At 38.8% G+C, this 25,000-nt stretch overlaps 1 protein-coding gene and 1 long non-coding RNA gene across 3 annotated transcripts in view; one reads left to right on the top strand and one right to left on the bottom strand.

Moving 5' to 3' along the window:
• LOC144971578 (uncharacterized) overlaps positions 1-25,000 on the top strand; it is a 206,644-nt gene that overhangs the window by 51,600 nt on the left and 130,044 nt on the right. For both annotated transcript variants that reach the window (XM_078912624.1, XM_078912630.1), the window contains one exon: positions 2,546-2,778. In XM_078912624.1, coding sequence (XP_078768750.1) covers positions 2,546-2,778 — 233 coding nt within the window. The remainder of the gene's footprint in view (positions 1-2,545; positions 2,779-25,000) is intronic.
• Positions 15,894-25,000, bottom strand: part of LOC144971590 (uncharacterized) — a 9,936-nt gene continuing 829 nt past the window's right edge. The window contains exons 2-4 of the long non-coding RNA XR_013645166.1: positions 21,282-21,362; positions 20,031-20,100; positions 15,894-16,031 (exon numbers count right to left, since the gene is read on the bottom strand). This is a non-coding gene — a long non-coding RNA (uncharacterized LOC144971590). The remainder of the gene's footprint in view (positions 16,032-20,030; positions 20,101-21,281; positions 21,363-25,000) is intronic.

The following is a 25,000-nucleotide window of genomic DNA, read 5'->3' as shown; positions in this document are numbered from 1 at the left end:
CTAATAACTTTTCCGCCGATGACGTCACAGACTATGGGTGACGTCCAATCAAGGGACACTACTCTTCCGCTAATCTCATTCCCTATATAGTTTTTTTTCTTCACATTTAATTACTTTGTACTGCATCTCACCGGGGGTCCCGATAGCTCAGTCGATGGATCACTCGCGTCACAAGCAAAGTAACCGTGATTGCTCCCGAGGGCATTGGATTTTTTTTTTCAAAAGGGTAGCAAGCAATTGCTATTATACGTTTCACGGTCTAGAAACCGGTGTAAACTCCGGCTCCATGGACTAATTGGATCTAAAGGACTACTTCGTCTCATTTTTGGGGGGTTTTCATGATTTAAAAAAAAAAAGATGAACGACTGGTCTGCATTTCACTGGAAAATGTCGAACATGGAGTTGTGCTATTTGTATGGATGACGTCATCGTCTGATGAGTGTGTCATGAAATATCGTACGCACGATTTTCACCAACTCGCCAGACATTTACTTCCGGTCTAATGTACACACACAGAATTATGGCCGTCTTAACGCTCCAACTGCCGTAATCTGAAAAAAACCCCAAAAAAACACGTATTGAAATCATTGACTAGAAAAGTTGACCTTCAAATATTGACCGATTTAAATGACCCTCATCTTGTCAAAAACTCTCAAACCTGGGACTTGACGACCTCGCAATGTTCCAGGTTTGAGACTTTTTGCCAAAATGAAGGTCATTTAAATCGGTCGATATTTGAAGTACAAGTTTCCTGTCCAAATTTTAAAATGCGTGTTTTCCCATAGTTTGGCAGTTGAATGGTTTTTCTGTCAACCTTATCAAGACTGTATCTACAATGTCATGGATTAATTCTTACAACATGGCTGCTCACCATCTCACCGTCTGCTCACCATCTTAACGTCTACTCACCACTTCACCGTCTACTCACCACCTTACCGTCTACTCACCATCTCACCGTCTGCTCATCATCTCACCGTCTACTCACCACTTTACCGTCTACTCACCACATCACCGTCTACTCACCACCTCACCGTCTACTCACCACATCACCGTCTACTCACCATCTCACCGTCTACTCACCACCTCACCGTCTACTCACCACCTCACCGTCTGCTCACCACTTTACCGTCTACTCACCACCTCGCCGTCTACTAAACACCTCACCGTCTACTCACCACCTCACCGTCTACTCACCACCTCACCATGAATTTATGCACGTCAATATTCCGTATTATATTCACGACAATATCACGTGCTTCGTCCATTCCAGGATTGTCAATTCGACAACAAGCGAGTTGATTCTCCGCTCCATGTCACAAACGACATATTATAATTGTATCTATAGATAGTATGCGCTTGGTTAAGGAGCTCACAACATTGCCATCCGGAAGTATAACGGACCAACACACAAAACTTTGTGTAACCCTAATCGTTTATAGTCAGGTTAATACAGTTTAGTGAGAATTACTCATAAACGCGGATGGTAAAAAACAATAACAAAGACGTGAGTGACGTCATCTTCATTCTATCTGTAGATAGTTCGAAGTTGACGTCACTCAGGTCTTTGTTATTTTTTTTTGCCATCCACGTTTATGAGAAATTTTTACTAAACTGTATTAACCAAACTATAAACGTTCACGGTTACACATAGTTTCGCGTATTGGTCCGTTTTACTTCCGGATGGCAATGTTGTGAGTTAGTTTCTTAGTCAAGCGCATAACATCTATGAAAGAATTCTGTAGCTGAAGCCTGGGTTGTTCTAGTCTTCCCTTTGAATTGAATAGGCTAAAGACAAATTCGCTCTTGGGGATCAAGGGAATTTTATTTATTTATGTATTTATTTATTTGTGCGGTCTAGTGGTAAAACTCTCACCTTCGGATCAGAAGGTTCTTGGTTCAAGTCCCGCTTTTAAGTGGCGCATTGTTAAGAGCTTGGAAAAAGGCTCTTTACTCACAGTCTCTCACCGTGTTCGGGTGAAAATTGAATACCTGGCCGTTAATAGCATTGTCTTCCTCTGAAAAAGTGTATTTTCGCATAACAGGCGTCATGTCTCGTCTTATATGTTAACTGTTGCTGTTGGTTAGGGATCCATTGTAAAGCACTTTAAGCACGTTTAGTGGATATTGCTCTGTATAAACGCTCTGGTTATTTATTTATTTATTTATTAGTATTGACACTCTATCATTCTTCATCATCATCATCATCATTGCCTTTTTCACCCTGGGTCAGAGTGCCACAGACAAACAGTTTCCATCCTTCTCTATCCTGGGCTAACTTTTTTTTTATCTCATTCCAGGTCTTACCACTTCTCTGTATATCAGCTTCTTTAATTCTTCTCCATGTTCCTCGTGGCCTTCCCTTGATCTTCTGCCCTGAGGGTTCCAGTCCAATACTTTCTTTGTTATAGTTGAGTCATTCTTTCTAAGCGTGTGTCCAATCCACCTCCATCGTCTTCTTCCTATTTCCTCTCCCACTGGTTTCTGCTGTGTTCTTTTCCATACTTCTTCATTCTTAACCATTTCTAATTTTTTCCATCTCTTGTAGGAATTTGGCCGATGTGTCCCACGACAATGTGCTGAACGTGCACGAGTTCTCCCTGGTCATGCATCTGATCCGTGGACGTATGGCGGGTCTGGTCGTCCCACCGACCCTGCCCAGACTCCTGACCCCCCCAAAGATCCAAGCCCTGTCCCCACCGGCCATGAGTCAGCAGGAGAAGGACGCCTATCTCAGGGTCTTCCAGGCACTGGACGTGGCCAGGACGGGCTTCATTGACGGTAAGGACGTTCAGTCAGTACTACATAATAATAATAATAATAATAATAATAATAATAATAATAATAATAATAATAATAATAATAATAATGATGATGATGATGATGATGATGATGATGATGATGATGATGATGATGATGATGATGATGATGATGATAGTAATATAATAATAATAATGATAATAATAATAATAATAATAATAATAATAATAATAATAATAATAATAATAATAATAATAATAATATATATAATAATGATGATGATGATGATGATGATGATGATGATGATGATGATGATGATGATGATGATGATGATGATAGTAATAATAATAATAATAATGATAATAATAATAATAATAATAATAATAATAATAATAATAATAATAATAATAATAATATGAATATGATATAATAATAATAATAATAATAATATATAATAATAATAATAATAATAATAATAATAATAATAATAATAATAATAATAATAATATAATAATAATATAATATAATAATAATAATAATAATAATAATATAATAATAATAATAATAATAATAATAATAATATTGATAAAGATTTGAGCACTTATATAGCGCAATATCCACTAAATGTGCTCAAATCGCTTTACAAAATGATCCTTAACATACAGGACGAGACATGACGTCTGTTAGGCTAAATTACATTTTATTTTGCGACCGAGACAACGCTGTTAAATGTCAGGTACTCATTTTACACCTGAGTACGCTCAACTATGTGAGTAAAGAGCCTTTTCCAAGGGCTCAACTAAGCACCGCTCAAAGCTGTACTCGAACCTGCACGTTCCGGTCCGAAGGGTATTGTCATAGCACTGGACTACATCGTCCCTCAACAACCCGGCTCGACGTGCAATGTCCACGAAACATGCTTTGCAAACAATGAGATACATATTCATATTGTAGTCATTTCCCTTGTTTCAATTTAGCTCTTGGCATTGCTGATTATATTGGGGATCCAAAAGTCTACTCCATACAGTACAAATCTACTGATAGGCGTCCTTTTTTATAGCACTCTTACAGTATTACTCGCTTTTTCTATAATCAGAAAATTATTCATTTTTCTGAGGTAATTAAAGCGCCTTTGCTAAGACCGTTACGTCGGTGACAGAGTTTTGCGATTATTTCAACAGTCCAGTCAGTGACACGGCTCAACCTCCATGGGTTCTCCCTGGTCAGGGACCTCATCCAAGGATGCATGACTGGTGTAATGGTGCTACCGGTCTTCCTTCCTTTAAATCATAAAACTGACTAAGGGGACACGATAGATCAATAGATAGAGCACTCCATTGATGCATTAAGGCATCCTATTCAAACATGCTACGTCAGACTCGTGTTTCATCTTTAAACGGGGTCGAAGCAAAATCAACTGACAATAACATCCAGCGATTGAGTAGCGTCCTATCCAGATGGTAGCACTCGATACGCTACTTGTTCAGACAAATAATCAGTCTTCAGTGAAATTCGAACCCTCGATCTTCTAGTTGAAAGGCCATTGATGTCCGTCATCTTGCTATAGTTCTGTGGGACAAACATTTTTCATCTCATGAAAGTTATAAAAGGCAGTTTGTCCGTTTTATTGGCAAAGAATTCCTGTGGGGATTTATGGATTGAGGAATAAATTCACGACTAGGATTCAATCAAATTGATAAAAACACTCAACCCTCTCCTTCCCACCTATTGGAAAATCGTCACATTTGGTACGATGCATCCGTCACTTTTCTCATCCAGATTTCATTTCTTTTTGCTATAGCTACAAAAAACTTGACATTCTGTAATAGAGCCCAAATTGTCGAACAATATCATGTATAGAATGTGCTTGTTGCTTTTCTGTTTGAGTAAGAAATGTCTGTGTTTGTGTTGGGTGGGTGTGAAGTTTTGGGGAAAATTCTGAAAATGGCTGGTAAAGAGAGGGTTAAAGAAAATAAATGAACTAAAAGCCATAATCGTGTTATTTTTATTTATTATTTTGTCCATGAGAACATTTACCATTATGTCACACTATGAAAAACAAAACAAAACAATAACGGGTTTTAACAAATTTGGCCCGAAAACTCGTCCCTCAGATATCGATCGATTGACTTGACCCTCATCTTGGTAAAAAAAAAAGACAACTCTCGAGCCTGGGACTGGATGAAAGACTTAGGAAAGCCCCAGGTTTGAGAGGTTTTCCAAAGAGCAGGCTCATTATAATCGATCTATATTTGAAGGACGAGTTTTCTGGACAAAATTCTAAATGCGCGTTATTTTTCAGTGTACAAAATCTCTGTCTTACCATTTCTGTTTTCCAAGCCATAAAACGGGGCGGGAAAAAAGTAGTAAAAATAACTCCGGAGTCCGTGATGAAAAAGTAACCAGTGGGACTCAACTGGATGTCGCCCTGGGGTGTCCCTGGTCATGCGTGGTCAAGCCACAGGTACGATGACAACAATGACTGGACGACATCGCTCAGGTGTGTGTGTGTGTGTGTGTGTGTGTGTGTGTGTGTGTAACGGACTGACCAACGGCGACAAACGGACGGTTGTTGTTGTACGGCTGTGTGCTCTTGTTGTGTCACTCTCGCCTTCGGACCGGGACATCTAGGGTTCGTGTCCCGCTCTGAGCTGTGCACAGTTGAGTCATTGGAAAGGCATTTTAACGGACAAAACTCATATTTTCCCATGGTGCTCTGGCCGTTAACAACGCTGCCTCTTTCCGAAAAAAAATTATAATATCACCAAACAGGCTTCATGTCTCGTATTACATGTTAAGAGTTGCTGTTGGCTGGGACCCCTTGTAAAGGGCTATGAGCACGTTTAGTGGATATTACTCTTTATAAATGTCCAAGTATTTTTGTTTAACTTTGTCGGTTGTCAGTACAAAAGGCTTTGCGTTTAATTATTGACCCATTGGGCAGTCCGTGATTGTTTCTTTCTCGTGTGCTGGGGTTTAAAACAATAGTATGTTTACAATTGGAATCCATGGTGACCTTTCAAGAGATATTCCATAGACGCTTTGCCCTACTTTCATTTTGTCCAAACAATAACATTGCCGATTTTTAAAACTGGCTTTATTTTGATTGTTTGAAAAATAAGACGAAAGTAGAATCAGGGCCTGCGTCACTCAACTGTTAGAGTCAATTGGGATGTTCTCAAACGTACAGACTGTGACATAACATACAACAAGCAATTATACAACGGAATATCCAAAACCTGCTCAAATCCCTTTACACTGGGTCCCCTAGCTAGCAGCAACACTTAGGGGGAGACATGACGCCCGTTTGGGGATAATACCGATAGAAATGATAAGCTTTAAAACAATAATATTTTATAAACAAATCAATAATGAAACTAGTGAGAAATCCGAATCTAAACGTGAACTCAGTGCTGTATAGTTAAATACACATACTCTCTCTCTCTCTCTCTCTCTATGACTCTCGCTTTCTCTCTCTCTCTATGACTCTCGCTTTCTCTATCGCTCTCTCTCTCTCTCTCTCTCTCTCTCTCTCTCACACACACACACACACACACATTGCTGGTCTGATAGGGAGAGCCTTAAAAAGGGAAGGGTGGGGGAAAGTCGAGGAGTTATTATATTACAATATCTACCGTGGATTTGGTCCCAGTTTTTCGATTGTCATTGTGACGCTCAATCGACTGGGAGGTTTGGGTCGTAAGGGATTTATACTTTGACATTGTGATGAACGCAGACACTTTCAATCCAGTGACAAATAATTCATAATGAATAATATTATCTACGTGTTCCCAAGCCTGTTATTAACTCAACGCTGTTCTATCTCGAGGGCACAAAGCACGTTTGTCTTTCATTCCTGGCTTTTCACAGAGCTGGAAAGACGAAATCGTCAATACCGTAATGATGAAAGGAATCGAGGTTTAAAGCCTATTGTAATGAGGCAACCCTGCTATCAAAGAGGACAATTCAATTGAAATAAAATAACAGTAAACAATAGGAAAGGAGGACAGGAACAGCTGACAGCGATCGCTGATGATCAAAGAGAAATACGTTCATTCCTGAATTCCTTTTGGGATTAGGTCAGGTTATATACGATAACTTGTGGAAATCCCGGAATATTTGTGTAGAATTAAAGGCTTTTTCCAACAGGCAGTCGTCTATTTCAATTACAGATTTCTGTATTGTGTGATGTTAGCATAGATCGAGACCAATCTTTTGAGTCGTCAACGACCAAAGCTGGTCAAATAATAAAGTCTGTAGTTGACACGCAAATGAATCTGGCAACACGGCGGCCAGATAGCGATTCCTATTGTCAAATCATGACAGACCATTTTGCCCCAGCATATTTTCTAAGTAATCATTTGAGTCAATGAGTGACAGAATTACCCCGAGATAATCAATTGAGTCAATGAGTGAAAGAATTGCCCTGAGATAAACATTTGAGTCAATGGGTGACAGAATTACCCTGAGATAATCATTTGAGTCAATGAGTGACAGAATTACCCTGATTGTCAAAAGGTTTACAAGTTACTCGTTTATCAATCTGTACTGTAAAAAAATTGTTTATAGATTTGTCAGTAATTCTGTGCTCGTTGCCAAAAATTTAACATGGGATGAACTTGACAGTGTTGGCCCTAGATCTTGTCATTTCTATGACGTATGCTTTAACAACGCCCCAGGTGTGGCCATCGGTTTTCAGACATTTCTTCAAAACAGTCAAAGTCCAGGCAAAATATTGTTTAGGACTATTTTTTTATCTTGTATTTTACTTTCGTCATGGTCTGGCGCTGTTTTATGACCACTTTTTCCAAGTTCTATCGTTTGTATCATATGAAGAATTGAAGGAACAGGCATCGGTGTCAGATACAGATCTGACCAAGTGTGTATGAAATGTGCTTTGTCTGGGACCTTCCATACACACTTGGTCAGATTTATATCTTTTCCTGTGTTATTCTTTCAACGTTGATTTCACACCTTCGTTGTCATCGCATCATTCCAAAATGTCAAGATTATTTGACTCTTTCATTTCTTTGTATTTATTAAACCAGTTATTTGTATCGTGCTAAATAGCACGAGGCTCTTGCGAGTATGAGTTATTGCACGAGAAAAATATAATAACGAATTTGATAAATACAAAGAAATTTTTAAAAAATACGTTTATTCTACCACTCCGAGTACGATTATTTTGTAATCAAATGATATGGTTTATTAGTGTGGACACACGGCTCAAAACATGGACCACATCCTTCACGAGTGCGAACTTGGACCACATATCAGTGATATGGACCTGAGAGTTTGCACCCCTGAAGCCATCCAATGGATCCACCACTGGCGCGACACGATATGATGATGATGGTTTATTTTGTAACCAAATGTTATTTATAATTACCAATCAGCTGTCTTATAATAAAATTATTATTCAACGCGTTCCAAGCATTATTCAACGATTATGTATATACTAAGGATTAATAGGGTTTTCTGATAGGAGGGCGGGAATAAATTGCATTTATCTCACCTTTGGTATTTGTATGGACAGAAATCTTTCTATAAGTGAGTGACCAATTCTGTTGAATGTAGATCAATTCTAGTCTATACTTACAGGAATGTCACTAGATGATGATGATGATGATGATGATGCTGATGATGATGATGATGATGATGGTGGTGGTGATGATAATGATGATGATGACGATGATGATGATGATGATGATGATGATGATGATGATGATGATGATGATGATGATGATGATAGATGTGTGATGATGATGTGTGGTGGTGATGATGATGGTGATGATGGATGATGATATGATGATGATGATGATGATGATGATGATGATGATGATGATGATGATGATGATGATGATGGTGATGATAATGATGATGATGATGATGAGATGATGATGATGATGATGATGATGATGATGAATGATGATGATGATGATGGTGGTGGGATGATGATAATGATGAGATGATGATGATGATGATGAATGATGATGATGATGATGATGATGATGATGATATGATGATGATGATGATGATGATGATGATGATGATGATGATGATGATGATGATGATGGGTGATGATGATGATATGATGATGATGATGGTGATGATGATGATGATGATGATGATGATGATGATGATGATGATGATGATGATGATGATGATGATGATGATGATGATGATGATGATGATGATGATGATGATGATGATGATGATGGTAGTGATCATGTAGACGATGATGCATCGGAGAGAAGGGCCTGGGTTTTAAATCTGATAAACAAAGGCCGAATAAGTTGTTGCACTAAATCACCCCGAGCCGATCCACATAAAATCTCCCGTTCTATGATAAATAAACACATGAAAAACAAAAAGTCATGGAATTCCTCTCCCTACAGGCTCCATGTACCATCCGCGTTCATACAAACTCATTTCAATGTCTCAGCTTTTATTCTGGCCTATTCTGAAAAAAACAAACAAACGCGTATTTAAAATTTTGGCCAGAAAACTCGTCCTTCAAAAATCGATCTATTAAAATGACCTTCATGTTGCCAAAGAACGGACAACTCTGACACTTTAAGGAAGACTTCACGAAGTCCCAGGTTTGAGAATATTTGACAAGAGTAGGGTCGTTTGAATCGATCGACATTTGAAGGAGTTGGTTTCTGTCCAAGAATTTGAATACCTGTTTATCCAGAATAGAACAGTATTAATATCTCATTTACTTCATTCTCGGGTTGTTGATAAATCCAATATGAGATCCTAGACTTATTTTCTTTCCTATTAAAATGTCGCACAATGTCTGAAGTGTGTTGGAATTCGTTCAAACAAAACATGTTTGTGTGTGTTGATTGGTGTTGTTTGGGTTCATGGACGGGTTTGATATGAACGCCGTTTCCTTCTGGATAATTAAATTGCAGTGAAGACAATGTGAAAACGAGGGGGAGAGGGGGGGGGGGGGGGGAAGAGAGACACGATTTTACGTCGATTAGAAAGTTTTGATTAAAACTGGATAAAAACTATTTTCACGCCCTGATGATTTTATAAGAGGGTCTTGATAATAACAAGAAATGAATGAAGAGGGACTTGTGAAATCGGTACAGTGTGAACCAGTTAACGGGCGTACTCTGGTAAGAAAGGCATTGACAAATTTGGCCGGGAATCCCATCCTTCAAATATCTCTGGATTTAAATGCGCCTATGTGGTCTAGTGGTATTACTCTCTTTATCGGATCAGAAGGTCGTGGGTTCGATCCTCGCTCGGTGCATAGTTGAAACCTTGAAAAAGGCTCTTTACTCACATTCTCTCACGCTACTCAGGTGTATCGTAAAATGAGTACCTGGCCGCTCAAAGCATTGTCTATGTGGGAAAAAGTTTTAATATCGCCTAACAGGCGTCATGTCTCGTTCTACATGTTACGTGTTACTGTTGGTCAGGAACCCTATGTAAAGCGATTTGAGCATGTTTAGTAGATATTGTGCTATATAAAAGTTCAAGTTAATTTTTTTAAAATGTCCCTCATCTTGGTAAAACACTCCCAAACCTACCGAGGCCCCAGGGTTGTGGAGAGTGTAAGAAAAGAGCCGACGATCACAGGTACAAAACTACCTGCTTGTGAACATTTTAGAAATGGATCGTCCACGCGAATGACTCAACTTTCTTTCCAAGCGATAACAATGCCACTGTCACATTATCTCATTCCTCTGTAGTGTTCCATGTATCCAGTTTGTTGATAAAGGGGAATCCCGAAACGTGCATCCGAACTGTTTTCGTAATTAGATTGAAGCTTACTGTAAGCCTTCAATTTCACATTGTTATTTATTTCCTCGAGCTTCGAGCAGCAACACTACACATTTTGGAGAGGGCAGCGGTGGAAAAGTAAATGTAAAAAAATTAAAAATACTGGAAATTGGAGGCTTAGGGAATAGAGGAAAGGATAACAACCAACTAGAATGGGGAGAAAACATGAAGAGTTTTAGCACAACTTACAGAAAAACTAACAAGAAGACAGATGGGGACTGGAAAGACATTCAACACAGCATAAATAAATATATACATAAATTATAGAGACATACATTTTTTGGTGATCAAGTCAAACCTACATACCAAAATTAAGAAAAGTGAGTGGAACAGGCACTTTTGTTGATAATAACAAGAAATGAAGTGAGTAGGAAAGTGCCAGAAGACAACAGAGAATAAAAACATATATAGAAATCACTCATAATTGGATTTAAATAGTCTGATGTCACGTCGCCTAGCAACGGCGGCCATCGTGGTTCTAAACAAAGAAAATCGGTACTTTTTATTCTTCATGCTGGCTAGAACTTTTCATATGTCTTGTGATCAGAATGTGTAAAAGTGAAAACATGATCAGATTTATAATGATTTTTTCCCTCTGGATACACTTTTATGCTCGTCGGAGAAATATTTCATAAGGGCGTCCGCCATTGTTCCAATAGTTTAGAACCAGTTACTAAGTTCCCATGCGTCATTACGAGGTAAGTGACATTACGACTGTTGAAGCGTATTACAGAATGACAAAAACATAACACTCGAAACAGGGCTGATCAAGAGCAACATCTTCCAATCATTTGGGCAGACGATGTGTTTGTTTGACACCAGTATACGTCCTTACGTCATTGCTTTTGGATTCGGCTTTCTGTTCAAAACGTCGGATAGGTTTTGCACCTGACGGTATTTTACCTGATGTCAGAAACAAACCTTTATATTATGATTCTTTACTTGCTGTGATACAACCATTGTTTTCAGCATGGCAAAGAAACAAATCTCCAAATTAAGGGGCCAGCGTAACTCACCGGTACGGACTTTGCTTCTTACCCTAAAGGTACCGAGTTCGACTACCCGCCTCGTTGTGTGGCCTCGCCCTAGCTCACTTTGCATTGCTGCACTGCGGCTGACGGCTGGGTTATTCCAATCCTCCCTTGGGATAGACCCTAAAGACAAATTTCCCCTGGGGGGTGAATAAAGAGTATTTTAAATCATATGCCCAGTCGGTATCTTGGAGTACCTTAAAATGTGTCACAGACAACGAGTAGAAAATTATACAAGAAAAAGGCATACCCCAAAATTAGACATGTCTTGACTGGGAATCGAACCTCAGACCTCATGTTTAACGGTCAGACGTGTAACTATAAAATCTGAATTGGATTTAGCCCACATGCACTTATTTACAGGTCTGATAACCCAATTCCTTATGGGCTCATTGTTGTAATGGAAATATAAAAAAAGATGATGCAAAATATTGTCCATTACAACAATGTTAAACTAGGCCCATAAGGATGTTCAGATGTCAGACCTGTATATATGTACACTTCGGATTTAGCCGTCAAATTTACACGAATTTACAACAGAAACGTGCAGAAATGAACAAGCATTGAGAGTGTGACTCTCGAGAGAAATGGTCACATGTGGTATTTTATGGAAATTAAGCTATTGGTTTGATGTCATAGAGCAGGCAGTGATAGGCATTGTAACGTTTGTTTGACAAAGACATCTATATTATTCCACCCCCCCCCCCCATTGTCATAGAGCAGGCAGTGATAGGTATTGTAACGTTTGTTTGACAAAGACATCTATATTATTCCACCCCTCCCATTGTCATAGAGCAGGCAGTGATGGGCATTGTAACGTTTGTTTGACAAAGACATCTATATTATTCCACCCCTCCCATTGTCATAGAACAGGCAGTGATAGGTATTGTAATGTTTGTTTGACAAAGACATCTATATTATTCCACCCCTCCCATTGTCATAGAGCTGGCAGTGATCAGTGATGGGCATTGTAACGTTTGTTTGACAAAGACATCTATATTATTCCACACCTCCCATTGTCATAGAGCAGGCAGTGATAGGTATTGTAACGTTTGTTTGACAAAGACATCTATATTATTCCACCCCTCCCATTGTCATAGAGCAGGCAGTGATGGGCATTGTAACGTTTGTTTGACAAAGACATCTATATTATTCCACCCCTCCCATTGTCATAGAACAGGCAGTGATAGGTATTGTAATGTTTGTTTGACAAAGACATCTATATTATTCCACCCCTCCCATTGTCATAGAGCTGGCAGTGATCAGTGATGGGCATTGTAACGTTTGTTTGACAAAGACATCTATATTATTCCACACCTCCCATTGTCATAGAGCAGGCAGTGATAGGTATTGTAACGTTTGTTTGACAAAGAAATCTATATTATTCCACCCCTCCCATTGGAAAACCCCATCATCTCTTAGTAACTACGTAATCGTTGAATAATGCTTTGAACGCTTTGAATAAACATAATTTGATTCAACGATTGCTGACTATTTTTGCACATTTTGGTGTCAAATTATTTTTAAAAGACAGCTGATTGGTCAATTTAAATAATCTTGTGATGCGCATGAATATTAATTGAAGGTTTTTAGTTTTGGGTCAAACTGTCATTCAAGCAGATGGAGAAAGATATACATTATGGTGAATAGAAGTACTAATACCATACCATTTGGTTACAAAATATCTATTAATCTTACTTGGAGGGGTAAATAAACGTATTCTTTCAATTCTTTGTATTTATGACTAAATTCGTAATATTTTAATGCCCGATAACTCATACTCGCAAGCTCGTTGTGTTATTGGGCGCGATAAAAATAACTCGTTTAATAAATACAAAGAGACGAGGAAATCGTATAATATTGGCTGAGTTGAGGCTATTTGATTGAGTGAAATCTCTCCATTTATCGTACACTATGAACGTCCATACGGAAATCGCTTTGGTGTAGCGTATATTTTTGTTTAATGTTTTGACCATATAATTAACACAATCTCCCTCTACTTAATGATGTGTCGCTTCTAGATAGTTGTTGTACATCACTTTAAGGTCAGACAGTAGGTCTGAAAATAAGGCTCCCCATGTCGTACACTTTTTACAATGGTCCCTCAAGTCGTACTCTTGCGTCGCCGCATGTCGAATACTTGGGCCGCCTCATATCGTACACTTGCGTCGCCTCATGCCGTACACTTTCGTCGCCTCATGTCGTACACTTGCATCGCCTCATGTCGAATACTCGCCTCGCCTCATGTCGAATACTTGGGTCGCCTCATGTCGAATACTTGGCTCGCCTCATGTCGAATACTTGGGTCGCCGCATGTCGAATACTTGCGTCGCCTCATGTCGTGCACTTGCGTCGCCTCATGTCGAATACTTGCGTCGCCTCATGTCGTACACTTGCATCGTTTCATGTCGTATACTTGCGTCGCCTCATGTCGAATACTTGCGTCGTTTCATGTCGTACACTTCCGTCGCCTCATGTCGTAGACTTGCGTCGCCTCATGTCGAATACCTGGGTCGCCTCATGTCGAATACTTGGGTCGCCTCACTTTGCTTATTCATTACTCAAGACGCGATATCTAACATGCTATCGCAAGGTTATATTTAAAGATAGTGATAACACCATGGTCGCTTCATATCAGGATGACCGAACATGACGTTTTGGATTTCTCCTTCGTTAGTAATATTGACAAATAAGGTGATCGTATGTTAAGATTTTGTTTAACGACCGTGTTTATCCCCCTTTGTCGTCATTATTTTATTTCTTTGGGTCGTTTTTTAAAATACTTTTCCAATCCGTCAAGACCCTATGGCCATACAGCATATTCAGTGTTATAGTGGAGGAGGCGATGGAAGATCCTACTATTTCAGAGACGACTGGTATGGACGTTTCGCGTTCCCCCTTAATCTACAAGGGTCAATTACCAATCGTCACTTTTTTCCCTTATCCCAGCTGTTTAAATCCCCAAACATGATATTGAGCAAATTATCTAGAGATGTGATGGTACGTACATTTTATTACAGAGATAAATGTTTTAAACGTTTCGGGTTTGCCATTGATTTAGAGTGGTAATCTATATTTCATCCCTGTTTTCTTTTCCACTTTCCGTCAAAATGTGATGATTCTGGTGGTGGTAAATACGACTTTTCATAGAGACGAATGTTATGAACGTTTCGCATTTGCCCTTCATCTATCATAATAAATTACCTTTAATCGCTTTTTCCCCTTCCTTAGCTATTAAGACCCCGCACATAATATTGAGCAATGCAGAGATGACGGTGATGACACTATTCAAGAGACGAATGTATGAACGTTTCGGGTGTGCCTTTCATCTACCTTCATAAACTACCCTTCATCGCTGTTTTCATTTTTCCGAACTATCAAGTCGCCGTACATGATACTGAGCAATACAATGATGACAATATTAAATTTAAAAAAACCCCCAATGTTATGGACGTTTCGGGCTACTCCCCTTATCTACCAAGATAAATTGCCTTCATCATTTTTAATGACTTTTCTGAGCTATCAAGAACCCATACATTATATTAAGCAATACAATGATTGATGTGATATAAGTACAACTATTTACTGAGAGAGTGTTTTTATGAACGTTTCGGGTTCCTTGTTCATCTAAAAAGATATTGTATCCTTTATCATTATTTTTTTTCTTCACTTTTTCTTAGCTGCTGTTGAGATAAAGTGATTGAAACGAGGCTTAGCAAAAACAACGGTACTGTCTTTGCTTCCTACCCGAAAGGTACTGAGTTCGATCACTTGCCGCTGCGATGTGTGGCCTTGAGCAAGTCACCTCGCCATAGCTCAATTTGCGGCGCTGCACTGTGGCTGACGCCTGGGTTATATCAGTTTTCCTTTGGAATAGACCCCAGAGACAAACATCCCCTATGGGGTGAATAAATGGAATTTTATTTTTTATTTTATTTATTTATGGACGTATCTGGAATTCCCTTCATGTTATCATAAGTTATACTTTATCATGTTTTTCAAGCATCCGAGTTCTCGAGATTTCGGACTTTAAAATGAGCAATAACGTGATGCGAGTGGTCGTAAATACAAATTTTTTGAGAGACAAATAAATGTTAATGACATTTTGGGTTTCCCATTCATCTACATTAATATTTGTTTCTCAAGCTGTGTAGCTGCTGGTAGGCGCTTCTATTTCACAAACGACTATTATTCAACATTTCATGTTTCCCCTTCATATAAATGAGAAATGTTCCTTGATCATCGGTTTTTCTCCCAAGCTGTTTAGTCCTCATATTTCATATTGAGTTAATACAGAACTATAGGTGAGGGTAGATATAATTTATTGCAAAACTAGTCCCAGGTTTGAGACTCTTTACCAAGATGAGAGTCATTTAAATCGATTTTGAAATACGGGGTTTTCCAGGGCCGGCAGAAATACTATCCAAGTTTTTTACTTTTATCCTGTAAAAGAGACAAAGAGAGACAAATCATCTATAAAAGAGACAAAGGGAGACAAATCATCTGTAAAAGAGACAAAGAGAGATAAATCATCTGTAAAAGAGACAAAGAGAGACAAATCATCTGTAAAAGAGACAAAGAGAGACAAATCATCTGTAAAAGACACAAAGAGACACATCATCTGTAAAAGAGACAAACAGAGACAAATCATCTGTAAAAGAGACAAAGAGAGACACATCATCTGTAAAAGAGACAAAGAGAGACAAATCATCTGTAAAAGAGACAAAGAGAGAGAATCACTGCGTATATTAAAATTCATGTTTCGTAATAAAATACCCTTATCGTATACTAAAGTTTGTGAAATTAAAATTGGCTTTGTTTAAATTGTCTTCCCCTTTTTGCGACGATGATATTTTGGTAACAACATCTGGAAATAAAAAAGAAATTATTAAGCATTAGTGAAGTCACGCCATCCATTCCGTTTTGCCTAAATAAAAAAGAACACAATGTTTCATGACTTGAAGTAGGTAACTGTGCATTGACAAATACAATGGAATAAGTTGAAACGGCTAACATAACTACAAGTAGTGTACGATATGGTGTACGATATCCACTAGAATGAGATCCTCTAGTCGTACACCGTTCACACATTGACAAAGGTAACGAAACACTAAATCTGAATGATGACCTTATCACAATCATTTGCCATTCAAAATGAATATATTTTAACTGATATTTTTGAAACATAACATAGCAAAATAGCTTTTCTTAGTTTGAGCTGGAATGAATGTCAAACGAGCTTACCTTCACGATATTGAGTTGATAATAATCAAATATAAAAGCGGTTCCTCAATTAATTTAAGCGTTAAAAGGACGGAAAAGATAAATGATGACGTAACATTAGTGATCAGACGATTTCATGATTATGATGTAATTACAATTCTTTTTTTTTTGTTTTGTTTTGTTGTTTTTTTGCAAAACTGCACTATATGAAGTGGGCTGCCGTGCGACGAGGGGAGGCTTCACTCGAGACAAATATGCGGAAATGTGGTTTTGAGAAGAAAAAACCCAGTTCCAAACAGTAGGCTAATATGTATGATGTCAACGACTAAAAGTCCCCTCAGAAATAGGTCAATTTACAATGTCTAAAGTAACCTCGCAAGCTCGTTGTGTTATTGGGCGCGATAAAAATAACTCGTTTAATAAATACAAAGAGATGAGGGAATCGTATAATATTGGCTGAGTTTAGGCTATTTGATTGAGTGAAATCTCTCCATATATCGTACACTATGAACGTCCATACGGAAATCGCTTTGGTGTAGCGTACATTTTTGTTGAAGGCCGCTAATATTTTGACCATATAATTAACACAATCTCCCTCTACCTAATGAGATGTCGCATATAGACAGTTGTTGTACATCACTCTAAGGTCACACGGTAGGCCTGGAAATAAGGATATCCATTTCGTACACTTTTTACAAGGGTCCCTCGTCGTACAATTGCGTCGCCTCATGTCGTACACTTGGGTCGCCTCATGTCGTACACTTGCGTCGCCTCATGTCAAATACTTGGGTCGCCTCATGTCGTACACTTGCGTCCCTCAAGTCGTACACTTGCGTCGCCTCATGTTGAATACTTGGGTCGCCTCATGTCGTACACTTGCATCGCCTCATGCCGTACACTTGCGTCGCCTCATGTCCAACACTTGCGTCGCCTCATGTCGAATACTTGGGTAGCCTCATGTCGTACACTTGCGTCCCTCAAGTCGTACACTTGCGTCGCTTCATGTCGTACAAATCCGTCGCCTCATGACGTACGCTTGCGTCGCCTCATGTCGTACACTTGCGTCGCCTCATGTCGTACACTTGTGTCGCCTCATGTCGAATAATTGTGTCGCCTCATGTCGTACACTTCCGTCGCCTCATGTCGTACACTTGCGTCGCCTCATGTCGAATAATTGGGTCCCCTCATGTCGTACACTTTGCTTATTCATTACTCAAGACGCGATATCTAACATGCTATCACAAGGTTATATTTAAAGATTGTGATAAAACTATGGTCGCTTCATATCAGGATGACCGAAAATGACGTTTTGGATTTCTCCTTCGTTAGTAATATAGACAAATAAGGTGATCGTATGTTAAGATTTTGTTTAACGACCGTGTTTATCCCCCTTGTCATTATTTTATTTCTTTGGGTCGTTTTTTGAAATACCCAATCCGTCAAGACCCCATGGCCATACATCATATTCAGTGTTATAGTGGAGGAGGCGATGGAAGATACTTCTTTTTCAGAGACGACTGGTATGGACGTTTCGCGTTCCCCCTTAATCTACAACGGTACATTACCCATCGTCATTTTTTCCCTTTATCTCAGCTGTTTAAATCCCCAAACATGATATTGAGCAAATTATCTAGAGATGTGATGGTACGTACATTTTATTACAGATATTTTTATTGTTTAAACGTTTCGGTTTTGCCCTTGATTTAGAGTGATAATCTATATTTCATCCCTGTTTTCTTTTCCACTTTCCGTCAAAATGTGATGATTCTGGTGGTGGTAAATACGACTTTTCATAGAGACGAATGTTATGAACGTTTCGCATTTGCCCTTCATTTATCATAATAAATTACCTTTAATCGCGTTTTCCCCTTCCTTAGCTATTAAGACCCCGCACATAATATTGAGCAATGCAGAGATGACGGTGATGACACTATTCAAGAGACGAATGTATGAACGTTTCGGGTGTGCCTTTAATTTACCTTCATAAACTACCCTTCATCGCTGTTTTCATTTTTCCGAACTATCAAATCGCCATACATGATACTGAGCAATACAATGATGACAATATTAAAAAAAAAAAACAAATGTTATGGACGTTTCGGGTTATTCCCTTTATCTACCAAGATAAATTGCCTTCCTCATTTTTAATGACTTTTCTGAGCTATCAAGAACCCATACATTATATTAAGTAATACCATGATTGATGTGATATAAGTACAACTATTTACCGAGACGAGTGTTTTTATGAACGTTTCTGGTCCCTCATTCATCTAAAAAGATATTGTATCCTTTATCATTATTTTTTTTCTTCACCTTTTCTTAGCTGCTGTTGAGATAAAGTGATTGAAACGAGGCTTAGCAAAAACTATTCAAGAGAGAAATGTTATAGGGACAGCGGGGCTCAACGGTACCGTCTTTGCTTCCTACCCGAAAGGTACCGAGTTCGATCACTTGCCGCTGCGATGTGTGGCCTTGAGCAAGTCACCTCGCCATAGCTCAATTTGCGGCGCTGCACTGTGGCTAACGCCTGGGTTATATCAGTTTTCCTTTGGAATAGACCCCAGAGACAAACATCCCCTATGGGGTGAATAAAGGGAATTTTATTTTTTATTTTATTTATTTATGGACGTATCGGGAATTCCCTTCATTTACCATCATAATGAGCAATAACGTGATGCGACTGGTCGTAAATACAAATTGTTTGAGTGACAAATATTAATTACATTTTGGGTTTCCCCTTCATCTACATTAATATTAGTTTCTCAAGCTGTGTCGCTGCTGGTAGGCGCTTCTATTTCACAAACGACTATTATTCGACATTTCATGTTTCCCCTTCATATATAAATGAGACAAAGTAAACATCAAATGTTACAAAATATTCTTAAAATAGACAGCAATTACAAGGATTGCTATCAATATCGGAATTGGAAGTAGAAAACAGTTGTTATAATGGGTTTGTATTGTAAACTGATATACAGAGAAGTGGTAAGACCTGGAATGAGATAAAAAAAAAATTAGCTCGGAATAGAGAAGGATGGAAACTGTTTGTCTGTGGCCTATACCCTGACCCAGGGTGAAAAAGGCAATGATGATGATGATTGTAAATAGAATTTTGAAAGTAGTTTGGGAGGGATTGCACACAGCAGCCAACACAGGTTGATAAAAAAGTAAAAATAATGCATGTTATTTGTTGTCACGTGTTTCTATGTAATCACTTACCGCAATCCCAGTCGAGTCTCATAAGATACGAATTTCTTCTCTTCGTACAGACTTCGTTGGGCGGGCAATCCTGAACAAACACAACAGTAGAATAATCAAAATATTTAAAGCATCTTTCCATTCTTATTCACAACCAGGGTTGAGAGTTTATTGGCGAGATAGGGGATATTATGATTTATCGATATTTGAAGTAGGGGGAGGGGATATTATGATTTATCGATATTTGAAGGAGGGGGAGGGGATATTATGATGTATCGATATTTGAAGGAGGGGGATAGGGGATATTATGATTTATCGATATTTGAAGTAGGGGGAGGGGATATCATGATTTATCGATATTTGGGGGAGGGGATACTATGATTGATCGATATTTGAAGTAGGCGGATAGGGGATATTACGATTTATCGATATTTGAAGTAAGGGGATAGGGGATATTATGATTTATCGATATTTGAAGTAGGAGGATAGGGGAAATTATGATTTATCGATATTTGAAGTAGGGGGATAGGGGATATTATGATTTATCGATATTTGAAGTAGGGGGATAGGGGATATTATGATTTGTCGATATTTGAAGTAGGGGGAGGGGATACTATGATTTATCGATATTTGAAGTAGGGGGATTTTCCTGGTCCCAGCATACAGCAGAGTAAAAATATGTTTACCTCGATATAAACCATGCTGAGTGTCGATGCCTTATATTAACAAAAAGAGATGAAGTGAGTAGAAAAGTTCCAGAAGACAATAGAGAATAAAAAATTTTCGCGGTGGTGGTGGGGTTTGAAGCCGCGACCTTATTGGTACGACAACTCCGCCTGGCCGGTGAGAGCGTGACTCTACCGTATGAGCTATCCACGAACACAAAAATATTCGTATCAAACTCAAGTCATTCATTTCTAGAGCTCTCTCTCTCTCTCTCTCACCGACTTCTGGAGACCGCGGGTTCAACACACAACCATCGCGAAGTTACCTGGCCAGCAGTTAAGCTTAATAACCAATATTCTCAACACAAACATATAACAGAAACAATTGAGACATTGAGTATGCTCCGGTATATGGGGTGAATTTTTATATTCTTCACAAGGGTACGCGTTTTACGCTGTGAATCCTCGCTTGCATCAAACAACAAATACATTGAATCCTCGCTTGCATCAAACAACAAATACATTGAACACGAGAGGACGAGGACGAAGACATTTGAGTTGCTCCATTTTATTTATTGAAAATATCAAATTAAGAAATGTATCTTACCCTATCAGTTTTGCAATTTTGTCGGCTGGAAGGGCATGCCTTGACATGGTGATGGATGCAAAGGCAGGCAAACACCAGTAACTTTTGGGTGGAATAAAGAATTTAAAAAACAACAAAACAACAACTTTACGATTGTTTCAATAAATTACTTTTAAATGACCTTAATATGCACCTGTTTACTTCAAAACAGTAAACTAACATAAATAAAAAAACATCATAAAACACTAAATGTAAAATTGTATGTAGAGCATTTCAATGAATACCATATTTAATGCGCTTCTCAATGTTGCATTTATTTCACCAGTTGGGAAACTGAAGTTAAGACAATATTAGTGGCTTTGCAGGCTTCCTTTTTATATATAACATCCGTTACTTCCTATAAATATGTGCCCATTCAGTTTAGTGTTTTTTTGTGTTAAGTGCCTTACCCAATGACACAACGACGGGGTCAGAGTTCACAGCGATTTTTGTCACCCATCCGACCTCTGACCTCACTTACCCCGTATTTCCTCAACTGGGAGGTTGCAAGAATGGACCCACTGTAAGATCATGCGTGAATTGTAAGAGGTATCGCGTCTATGCAGAGAAGTGGCAAGTAGGAGTAGACAAATAGGAATCAGATAGTTCCCCAAAGACCAAAACTTATCTGGTGCCACTTTTAACCTGATTTAGTAATGTTAAAGGTCCTGGAATCTCGACAAATAGTAAGAAAATGTTTGTTTCAAGAAATAGGTAGTAGAAGTAGTGTTAGATTATTGGCACGTTATAGAGGGATATATAGGTTCAGAAGGTAAGTATTAATCCCCGTTAAAGCAGAAATACTTGAATATAAATCAACAGAATTGCCTCGCACAATAACACGTTAACTCATAATCAGCCAAAAGAATAAAAGTGTATTTTAATGAATTAAAAATAGGCTATGGGTAGTTAATTTTCATCTCTCGAGTCTACTACTCAATTTTATTTAAATGGAGTCCTTATCTCGTTTGTATGACTGGTGGCGGCGTTAAGGTTTCTTCTGTCTGGTTATTTGTAGAGGAGCCTTTTCCATTCTCCCCAGTGTTGTCCAAGTGGGTCCCTTGATAGTTCCGACTTTGGATCACGTGCCCAAATAGACATTTACTTGATATCCCGATGGACGTTTACTCGGTACCCGTTCCCTGTTCACACAATGTTTCCCGCTACATGGAATTTCGAGTTCACCGCTATTTTGCGTGTTTGTGATGGAGTGATGTAGGAGAGAGAGAGAGAGAGAGAGAGAGAGAGAGAGGGAGAGAGAGAAAGAGAGAGAGAGAGAGAGAGAGAGAGAGAGAGCACGACTTAGCCGAGTCTTTGCTTATATAGGAATATGACTGGAGTTTAGGGAATCCCAGAAAGCAATGATGTTCCAGGATTCGTCAGTGTCAGGATGTCACTGGCCATCTGATCGAGACCAATCAGATTCCACGTACGTCATCATGGCGGTGGCGGGCGTTAGGTAATCTTATGTAATCCTAAGATGCTTTTATTATGGCTCTTTTATTGCCAGACGGTTGATTAATTTATTCGCCACATGGCCTCTCTCGCCTAACGGGCGGACGTTAATTTATTCAGTGTCATACTTGGTGTTCTTGTAATTATAGCAGATGGCCTTTAGTTATGCTGAGCTAATAAAACCATAAACGTATAGGGGAAACACTGTAATGAAGTCGGTATTGAGTTATGTAAAATCGTGAGAAAGTTAGGAAGGATTTGAAATAGATCACTACAAGAGGCGACTAAAAGAGCCATTCAGGTTTGGTGGTAACCAACGAAAAACCATCCGACTGATAAAGAAAAAAACATATGGATACATGGTAGTTCCAATGATCCCACGCCCCAACCGGCCAATTTCTTGTCAATATTGTTTCATTCACTTGTTTGTATTTTTTTCTTTCTTTTCCTGGCAATCATCCCCAAACTTTTTCTCCACCCAACTCTCATGAACGTAGCAAATAAAACATGTCTTCAGTAATTATGGTTTAAGTTTTCAGAGAGCTGGAACTTTTAAGGCGATGGCATAGCACAAATTCCAACCCCTTTTACCATATTTCAGCTATGATTTTCATTCAATGCCCCATCTCCCAAACGATTCCAAATTTCCGTCACATCGCTACATGACATCCCAGCACACAAATACGTACATTGCACGAATAGGACATTCCAAGAAGAATTTCGCAAACACCCAAAAACGACACCACCACTAGAACTGAGTAGAACAAAACATCGCAGATATGAACATCAGTTCAGATAGGATACATCCATTCGTCGAAGCAAAGACACGACCATGGTCCATACATAGTCCAAACATAAACTTGGATTTAACTAAACTTGAACAATCACAAACAGACCCACATATATACAAACAGACACTAAAAGCAATATTACAAACATACACAAATTACACGCACATCGTCACGGATGGTTCAAAGAGCACAGATACAGGAGTGTGTGTCTATCACTCATCGGAAGGCACCGGATTACTTCGCCTGGACGAAAATGTTTTGATCTTTAGAGCGGAATCGAGAGCAATCCAAAATGCTCTCCGTTTGGCTGAGAGATCGAATAAAAACAAATTCTTAATCTTGTCTGAATCGTTATCCATACTCAACGGGCTTTCAAATATAGTTGCACAAATCTAATAAGCACAAGTATCTTGGAAGGTGCAAATAAATTGTACAATAAAAAGAAGAAAGTTTGTTTTCTCTGGGTACACAGCCATGTGGGTATCTAGGAAAACGAAGAAGCGGATCGACTGGCAAAGGAGGCGGTGAGCCAGGAATTGCCAGACAGCAGTAAAATCCATCACGCAGATTTGAAGCTTAAGATAAAAAAGCACGTCCGACAGGAATGGGAACAATCCTGGAGTCGTGACGTTCAAAACAAATTGAAACAAATCAAAACAGGCCTCGGCCCCAGACCCAGCTCGGGGCTAAAAAGAAGAGACGAGGTAAGAATAACTTGACTCCGGATCGGACATATTGCCCTTACTCACCGTTTCCTTCTAGACAGGGATGAAAAGCCTCTGCAGAAGCTGTAACTGACCTCACAGTTCGACATATTTTAATGGTTAGAACAGATAAGGTCACAACATTATGAAACCAGGGACTTGAAGTCTCTGTTCCAGTCAGTCGATCCACTAAAGTATCTGCAGGAATGTGAACTCCCGCAGAAATTGTAAATAAACATTTTAAATAACAAACATGTAACTACTATGGTTTTATAAAATTTTATTACAACAGTATTAAAACGATTCTATATGTAGGGGGACAACCGACATCAATAGTAACTACACTGAACCAGGATCTCTCTACATATAAGAAATTTCTAAATCCAGTTGAGGCTGAATTAATCCATGAAAAACTAAGAAAAACTGCAGTGCCCTCCGTACTAAAACCACAACAAGACCGTGACCAATGGAAACAATTAACATCTTGGATGGAGAGAGCAGCTATACTCGTCGAATGTTAAAACTCTGTGGCTGAGTCACACAGTTTTCAGCAAGCTTTATTCAGACTACGAGGCTTACTACTTACTTACTGAGCAGCTATGCCTCTCAGGGCTGATAAAGATTGATGAAAGTTAGAAACGGCCACTTAAGGGATCTGAACAGTGTGAAAGGCACCGGCCGTTAAACACCTTAGAAACAAACAAAACCTCGATTCGCATGGCAAGGCATTTCTGCCGTACTTTGGAAAACC

Source organism: Berghia stephanieae, chromosome 1, assembly GCF_034508935.2.
Source record: "Berghia stephanieae isolate SIO BIC M18660-M18661 chromosome 1, UCSD_Bste_1.3, whole genome shotgun sequence".
In the NCBI taxonomy this organism is placed as follows: Eukaryota; Metazoa; Mollusca; class Gastropoda; order Nudibranchia; family Aeolidiidae; genus Berghia; species Berghia stephanieae.
The sequence above is the reverse complement of the archived record's forward strand: the minus strand, read 5'-3'. Positions and strand labels throughout refer to the sequence as shown.